The sequence below is a fragment of the Scomber japonicus genome, chromosome 3 (assembly GCF_027409825.1).
Source record: "Scomber japonicus isolate fScoJap1 chromosome 3, fScoJap1.pri, whole genome shotgun sequence".
Lineage (NCBI taxonomy): Eukaryota > Metazoa > Chordata > Actinopteri > Scombriformes > Scombridae > Scomber > Scomber japonicus.
The window spans coordinates 4,616,218-4,625,584 of NC_070580.1; the positions used below are offsets into that span (position 1 = coordinate 4,616,218).

The 9,367-nt window shown below is 39.7% G+C and overlaps 1 protein-coding gene across 1 annotated transcript; it reads right to left on the reverse strand.

The window, feature by feature from the left end:
- Positions 1-6,150: 6,150 nt before the first annotated feature.
- tp53rk (TP53 regulating kinase) lies at positions 6,151-9,223 on the reverse strand. The gene is made up of 2 exons (XM_053315406.1): positions 9,008-9,223; positions 6,151-6,761 (listed from the first exon to the last, which is right to left on the reverse strand). Exons 1-2 carry the CDS (start codon positions 9,210-9,212, stop codon positions 6,274-6,276), a joined length of 693 nt encoding a protein of 230 aa, XP_053171381.1. The 5' UTR covers positions 9,213-9,223; the 3' UTR covers positions 6,151-6,273.
- Positions 9,224-9,367: the final 144 nt, after the last annotated feature.

The window sequence follows — 9,367 nt, forward strand, 5'->3', positions numbered from 1 at the left end:
CAATGGTTGCTAGCTTTGGAGAAACTCTGCTACAATACCAGTGATGTCTGTTTCAAGGCTACATGGTACAAGGCCACATTAGGCTCATGACATTTTGGAGATATCTATCTAGTTACTTTGCAGGAATTAGGAATTTCAGACTGGTACCTTGAGAGTTGATGTGGTACAAGGAGTCTTTGTAGCCCGTATTAGGGAAGCTGGAGTGATGAACCCGGCAGGTGTAGACTATCCTTTCGTCCTCTCTGGCCATGAACAGCTGGAGCTTACTCCACACACTGTTAAGGCGGTTGTAGTGGGAGAAAGGTCCAAAGTCTGTGATAGCGCGGACTGGCTCCCCGTCGTTCCTGAACCATTCTAGGCGGATGTCCTGTGGGTAAAAGTTCTCCACTCGACAGCAGAGAACCAGCAGCCTCTCCACCTCGGGGATCTGAGGGATGCTGGAGATCTGGAGTAAGGATGGTTCCACTGGAGGTGTGTGAGTGTGTGTGTGTGTTGAGAGGAGAGAACACTGGTGTTAAATAAGGTGGGAGTAATTCACAGTAGATAACAATGTTTCTCTGTGGGTACCATCTGCTGAAAGTACTACTATAGAAATGTTTTACGTTAAAGTCTTCCCAGTTATACCTACTATAACTGGTGTAATGTTGATCAATTGTACAGTAAATATGTAGTCGTAGAAAATGCCACTGATTCTGATATTCATAGTTTTGTCAGAATGTGCAGCTAAAACTGTAATGTTTGTTCTGTGGGTTGTGTCAACATGAGGATTCATCCTCTGAGGGTCATGGCTAGAAGACATTTTTCTCCCATCATAATTAGGCCCTATGTTCCCTCTGTCTTATTTTCCAAGCTCTTTTTTCCATTTATGAAAGTGCTTGAAAAACAGGTAAAATTCTTTATTGTATTAATAAACTGAGGGAACATAGTGCTGTGGGAACATAGACACAAAATCTGGACCAAAGTCTTGAGAGACATGTAGGGTCATCATAGGTGTGTTTATCAAGTGTTTCGAATCTAATTAATAATTCACTTACAACCATTTATAAATCCTTTTATAGGGGTAGTCTTATTGTAAAGTGGTACCGATACCAGTTTGAGGTCAGATTGAGAGATGAACATGTGGTGAACATGATGTGAATAGAAAAAGTGTATGTTTGTCATCAGCTCTTGTCTTCCATCTACAAATGTATCAAAGCATGGAAAAATGTTCTCCTTTTACATGATCCCAAAAACTTCTTCTCAGTTGTTTAGGTTTGTGTATCTTTTAGATCAATTTATATCCTATTAGAATTAGAATTACAATTTTGCCACAGACTATCTTTAGTTGCCAAAGCTTTAAATCAGTTATTGGTGGAAGTCTCACACTGAGATCTTTGAACACTATTTGAATTGATGAGCAAATATTTTACCACGAGATCTCTTCTTATTTAGAGGACTCACCTTTGACATGGACTGTAGTCTCTTTGCTGAATCTCTTGTTGTTACACAGCACCACACACTGGTATCTGGTCTGGTCTTCAGTAACACTCAAACACACAGGCAGGACAGATGTATGGTCTCTGCCATACGATGAGAGACTAGCCTGCTCGCTCAGATTCTTGTCAAGCAACGGAGAATCAGATCCTGGCATAATCACAGAGTCCACACCGCCTCCCACTTTAAACCATTTCACTTTGAGGTCCTTCTCTCTGGCTCCTCGGATGGTACATTTAAGATCAGCTGGCACGTCAGCATATATGATTTCAGGTTTGATGATTTCAGAAACACTAGGTGGAACTGTAGAGAGAGATAAGAATGCACGTTGTTTCACAATTAAGACAATAACAAGCATTTCCTCTTCATTCTGATTATTAGTCAAAAATAAATTATACATTATAAAAGATGAAGAATCATTTTAACCCAAACTATGATCCTTATCTAACCCTAACCAAGTAGATTTTGTGCCTAAACCCAATCCGACCTTAACCACAGCACTGTCAAATCATAAAGCATCATTATTTCTTTACAGTGATTTGTAAAGGTTTCTCAATCCGACTGGCAGTAAACACGTACAGGTACAGGCACAACAGATATATGCAATAGAAAATCCATTAGTCTGAAAGTTGTGCTGAGTCTCGTGAAAAAAATGGAAAATTTGCATCCTTATACATGTATCTATAAATTAAACTTTGTGACTATTTCATGAACTGCTGTGAAACTCTGTTGGAAACATGGTGGAGTAAGAAATGAACTGTCACACATTAAAAGAAGTCAAGTATCACTACATTAAAATGGTTCTTAAGTGCAGCACCTTAAGGGGAGGGTTGGGGTTAGGGTTGGGGTTAGGAGAAGTGTTTTTATGGCTACTTTGTGTCATTTGATCCAAAAGGATGCACATGGGCTTGTAGACAGTTTAGTATACAGAGTGGACCAGTGTGATGTGGAAAAGCCTCCAGTTCCTAAAGAGAATGAACTTTACAGTAAAATAGGAGACAGTTAAACTTCTGACATTATATCAATTTTTAATGGGGCAGAGGGATTTTTAACAAGATAACTGAACCTTTTTGTGGAAAAGTCAAATCAGACACAAACATGATTCAAAGTAGACATATCTAAAGAGATGTCTGGAAGGAATCTTTAAATAAAACACACATTTTGATCAAGTTGAGACATACCTTTGTGGAAATGTCTGTAGAGAAATACAGCAACTCCAATAACGGAGGCGACCACCACTAAACTGATGACACAGGTGACAAGTATCACAGTGGCAGGACTGTCAAAGGGTTGTGATGGAGCTAACGGCAAATCGAGAGATGCAAATTAAAGTTAATCTATTATTAATCATGGGTAATCATTTAAATGTATTTAAGAGTGAAATAGAGAAATGGCACCTTGTACAGTGAGTGTAACAGATGTGTTGTAAGGGCTGCTGTAGGTCTGGTGCTCCACCTGGCAGATGATGAGTATCTTTCTATGTGTCACTGCAGAGGAGTGCAGCGTGATGCTACTGCGGATACTGTAGGTGGCGTCTGGATTGTGAACGGCCATTTCGGTGCACACGCGGAACAGCTGGCTTACACTTGCATGAACCGTGTGGGAGTCGTTTCGGATGAACCATGTGACGGACAGTTTCTTTGGGTAGTAACTTGTGATGTCACACTGTATGGTCTTCTCCTCCCCTTCTGTCACTGCTGCATTTTCTGGTAGTGAGACTGAAGGCCGAGCTTGGGGGAGGTCAAACACAACATATGGTTTATTAGTAGGGGTCTTTCCTTTTTACTGAAAGAAAACCTAAGAACATTTTTAACAAATGTCTGCAGTTGAACTTTCTGACCTTCTATCTGTCTGTCAAAGAACATTTTCACATTTTTGGTATTGAGTTGACTTTCACTGGTTTAGAATAAAGAGTAAAAACACTGTGTACATCACTAGAATATGGAGTCTAAAATGTGCCAATGTAATATTATTACACACAAGACTTTATCATGTGTTTTGTTTCATTAGTATAAATTAATTGATTAAAAAACAATGTAATTATAAATTGACTGGATTTATTAAATTGGCATTTTAATTATCCGTGAAAATCTGAAATCAATTTTAAAATTGACTCTTAAAATAACATTTAAATATTTTTATATTTTAAGTTTATGTTTTTATAACTAATGTATATGCCCATCATTCCTCATCCTGCTTTATCATTTAGCATTTTGTGACAAAAACTCGTACTCTTGACTGAATTTGATCAAATGTTTTATAGAAGTATGTTTTATTTGACTTATTATTTGTTGTCTGATTGTTTTTCTAATCTTTTAATAACTGTGAAACTGTTGTCTAGGCCAGGTCTCTCTTGTAAAGGAGGTCTGTGATCTTAATGGGATTAACCTGCCTAAATAAAGGCTAAATACAATACATTTAAAAAGTGATCATTTTAATAGAGAGACAGTGCTCTTTAAAGCTGCACTCATCAATATTTTATGGTAACAATACATCAAAATGACAATGTGTAAAGTGAGAAGATTCACTCTTATAGTGACTAATACAAAGAGATAAGTCTAGTGTTTTAGAGTTTTTAAGCTCATTATTTTGGTTTTCTGGCTTACACCTCTACTGTGTGTCACTTCACACTCATCACCTTCATTTCCAGCAGTAGTATGTTTTAAATGAAGAAGCCATAATACCTTCATGACTTGATGACAATATTGTGTTTAGAGCTTGTTATGCCACCCAATTTAATTGAATTTATTACTTTAATTTAATCCACTTTAATTTCATTTAGCTTGCCAGTGGCACATTCTGGTCCCCATACCAAAAAACTGCTATTGCTTCTAAAATGAGTGAGTGCAAAGAGGGAAAAAAAGCCATCTAAGGAGGAGAATAGAATTTTGTGTTTGTGAATCAGAATATCTCGAGATCATTCATGAATCCATGGTGTGAAACAGATTCCATTAGAAACAAACAGGTCAATACCCAGTACTTCCAGTGAGGTGGTCTCTGTGTAGAATTCAGGTGTTATAATTCTGCACTTGTAGAGCCCTTCATCTCCCACTGTCACATTATGAAGCAGCAGAGATGCATCACTTTTTAGCAGCCTCATTTTATCCACTGTGGAGCCCACTCTGCTCATATTAGCGCGCCCATCCACAAACATGTACACGGTGCTCCTCTCTGAATGTTTATCCTCCCTGTACCACTCCACAGTGAGTGCGCTCCACTCCACCACCTTGGACAGTTTATCAAACAGGCAGCTGACAGTCACATTTGATCCAACCAAGACACTGAGCTTTCTTGTATCAGCAGAGAAACCTGAGAACAGAAGACAAGATGTGACAATAAACCATGGCCTGTCCTTTAAAACTCAATGAAAATCAATTATTATATTGATTATATTATATTTACCTCTACAGTGCAAAATGATGATCACGACATTAATCACAATTTTCATATTCCATCGGTGCTCCATTTGGGTTCAGATTCCTCGATGCAGGTACATGCTTGAAGTGGTTATAAAGGAAAACTAATGACGCACTAGTTTCATGACGCACAGTTCAAACGGATGCACTGAGGGTCACATGTTGTTTAATTAACCACTCCAAGCAGGGATTGGCTGGTAAACGTTCTCCTGCCTGTTAATCATATCATATTATATAATTCTTGGACCTTGACATGTGCCTGCAGTCTCTTACTTACCATCCTACAGAGTCTTAAGGTCTAAAGGTTTAAAACATGCACTCCACCTTACACATGTACTGTGCTCCTGTAAGCACTTGTTGAACAGCCTGTCCTCCCAACAAAACTGACAGTATAGGTCTGTGGTCACCAACTCTGCTCCTGGAGAGCTACTGCCCTGTTTATTTAAGGTATCTCCCCACTATAACACACCTACTTTTAATTATTAACTGGTTATCAAGCAGCTGCAGCTTTTCAAGAGCTTGATAATGGGCTCATTATTAGAATCAGGTGTGTTAGAGTGAGGAGATACCTAAAACATGCAGGGCAGTAGCTCTCCAGATGCAGGGTTAGAGACTGGTATAGGTCAGAGGTGTTCAAGCTATTCCATTAAGGGTTAATGTGACTGCAGGTGTTCATTCCAACCAATCAGGTGCACACCAGGATCCACTCATTTAATCAACTGACCTCAATCTTCAGACAGCTGATTGGTCAAGTCATGCGTGCTCTTGATTGGTTGGAACAAAACCGTGCAGCCACACACCCCTTTATGGAATAGACGTGCCTGGTATCGATCATAAATTCAGCCACCAAAAACAGCCTATAGTTACTTTTAAGGGACAGACTTCATCAGCTGCTTTTATATATTCATTTACAAAATAGTCAACAAAATCTTAGAGACAATCCACCAATTTTACCCATGTAATTACCTACTTGTCTTAAAGAGTATATCACAGCCTGTGAAAACTGTTGCATAAAGTGTTCAGTGGTTATGAAGGGAAAAACTAAATGTATTTTTTGGCTTGCAATTAGTTACAATTACAGCGCATTACACTGTGTGTCTTACCATGATGTGACATTTATGTTAATGTTGGCAACCAAATCACATAAACTGCTCCCAGGTATAGCCACGTCATTACAATGCCTTTTTTAAATGATTATCATCATCACAATATTGGTCCATTAAAGACAAAAAAGACATCTGTGTTTATTACAAAATGTTTTATTATTTTTTTATGTTACTTTGCATTTAATAGTCTTTTCTGTTCAATAACAGCATTATCATTTTAACATGTTTCCAGAAGCATTACTTCCACACAGGCTCGTTCCAGTCCACAAGAGCCTGTCTCATCCCACCATGGACCTCTTCCTCCCTCTCAACCGAACCTCGTCCAGCTTTTTAATGACTGCTGACGACTTCTTGGATGACGCTGCGTAGCTCTTCAGCAGCTTCTCAAACAGCGCCTCAGTGTTGGGGTGTGTGCTGAGGAAAGCCTTCTCCAGCACATACAAGTCCACCCCCTTATCCTCTGGCAGAGCCGAGATGTAACTCAGGCCGAAGTCGATGAGGATGAGGTCAGACTCTCCGTCCTCCGGGCTGCGCCTCAGCAGCATGTTGGAGGTGGTCAGGTCTCCGTGGATCACGTCCTCGTCGTGCATTTTGGCCAAGATCTGACCCACCCTCTGAGCCAGGCGCTCCAGCTGGGGATCAGGACAGGAATCAGGCTGCTGGGCGGAGGTGATGTGGTCACGCACAGTCGAGGAACCTGTGATTTCCTCCAGGAAAATACAATGGGAGGTGTAGTCCACAAAGTAGACTACCGGGGCTGATATGCCTGAGAGGAAAAAGATGTGGAAGGAGAGTGTGTTTTAACAGAGGGGTATTGCACGAAACCAGGGTAAGGGATATGTTAGTTATCCTGGCTGAATTTAGCCTCAAGTCGGTTGCATGAAAGCAGGTTAAATTTAACCCTGCCCAGTTACTATGGTGATTTATTCTCTGCAGCTAGCCTGCTCCAGACCAGGCTAACAACCAGGCTAAGATTATTCTCAGGGATTCATCTGGCAGTTCTACTGTCAATCTTGCGACAAATTAATGGGTTTAACAGCATTTCCATGGTCTTTCTAAATATGTTGATATAATAGACTATATTGTCGTTTCATTAAAGTCTGTTGACTGTTTAATTGCAACAGTCATTTTATAGTCATTCATGTGGTATCATTATTGTGTATAATGTACAGTAGATTTACTTTGTACTATTTACTAGCCGATACTCACAATGTTACTTGGCTGCTTCTGAGGCTGAGCAGCATCTGGGTCCTGTTACACGTTATTTTCTATTAGCACCAAATCACTGACTTCATATCCATTATGGGCTAAATGAGCAAGACATTTCCACATGATACCTCAAGCCTGGAGTCCAGTCTCCTCATCTGCAGAAGTGCATCCTGCAGCTGCAGATGTACCTTCCCCCTGCCCTACACCTAATTATAATAATGGTTTGCACTTAATTATATTTCCTGAGTAGCATGCACTTTTACTTGCCACGTTTAAATCAAAGTGTTTCATTTAATTTAAATTAAAACTGTTGATTAGTGGGCTTGGACAGTAACTTCTTTAGTCCTTTAATTGTAATTTTGACAGTTCAAGACCGTTCAGTATTTTGTAGACCAGCAATAAGATTTTAAAATCTATCCTTTGACCCACAGGAAGCCAGTGTAGTGATCTGAGGACTGATGTAATATGGTCCAGTTGTAAGGACTCTGGCAGCAGCATTAGCAGCTGCCTAATTGATTTTTTTTTACCTGTAAAGACACCATTACAGTAATCCAACCTACTGAAAATTAATGCATGAATAAGTTTCTCCATGTCTTGTTTGGACAGAAAACCCTTAATTCTAGCTATATTTTTCAGGTGGTAGAAGGCAGATTTGGTGATGAGCTTTAGATGTTTGTTAAAGTTCAGGTTGAGTTCATTGTTGGTTTGGGTCTGTTCGTGTGATGTGTTGGCAATAACACAGTGATAGATTGACTATCATCAGACTTAATCTCTAAAGATGAAGAGATACAGAAGGTGGAGAGTGTGCACTTTTCTGGACAAGTCAATGAGGCTGCATCTGAATCTGTATGAGCAACAATACCAGCACGCAGTGTTAGTGTACCCTGCCCTCTAGTGGCCTTGTAGGTTCACAACACTTATTCAGGACAAGGAAAATATTCATTTACAGGTGCTGAATTCTTTTTTTTAACCATTCAAACATCATTCACTGTACTACATGACCTGATTTAGAAATTAATTTTGCCATTCATTAATAAGGTTTTACCACGGTGACAGTGCATTTCATTAGCTGGTGACCACCTGGTACTATTAAGCCACATTATGATAGTTGTGATAGCAGAAGCAGACCAAAACAATCTACAGAAATAGTTGACCTTATTTGCTAGTTAATTACTGACTATGATTACTTAATGGATGAAAATGCATCAATTAATTGGTTGATCGTGAGCTTGCTGCTTCTGTCTACATATCAGTGTAAACTGAATATCTTTGGTTTTCTGCTGATCTCACAGAAAACAAGCAGTATAAAGACGTCAAACTTGGATTTGGAATGTTTTGTGAAGCGTTTTTTTCACTTTATATTCACATTTTATAATCTAAACGATGAATATCGATTAAACTCACAGAATAATCAATAGGCCTACTGAAAATAACTAAATAGCAAGCCTGATGACTATAGCTGGGCTCAAGTGAACACATGTAACCTAATGCATGGGAGAAACAAATAGTTAAAAATAATAGTAATTAACTAGAACCTTACAACCATGAGCTTGTTATTTTATACATTCTACATTTGAGTAACACCAGCTGTTCAACCAATCAGAATCTAGTGTCACAGAATGTCAAGGGTCACAGATTAGTTTGTAACACTAGTTCACAATATGACACTATGACGTTCAGGCTAGCTGCAGGACAGCTAAGTCCACACAGCTACCTTCATTTAACCCTATGACTTTATTATTTCCAGCAGCGTGTTTCTGCTCTACAGCGGGTTATAAGGAGCTCCAGCAGGGTTAAACTTGCCTGCTTTCCGGCAGCGCAGGATGGAGCGGACCTCCTGCACCGTCCTGCGGTGTGTCAGCTTCTCGTCCAGCACCGGATGTCTGTACTGTTTCTTGAACCTTTCTTTCACAATAGTCGGCTTGCCCAGAAACTGTGCCCGGTACACCCGAGCTTCTGCTCCTTGTTTTAATAACTCTGCTTTACCGAGGAATTCCGGCAGCGCCATGCTGCTGTCTTTGGCCGTGTTTACTTCCGGCTCCTGTACGCTCTGCTTCCTCTGCTGTCTTCACACTCTGCCCCCCAGCGGCCAACTGCATTACTACAAAGATACACCTCACTGACATGGATGGCCATGTTTTATTAGTTATAAAATACATCTTT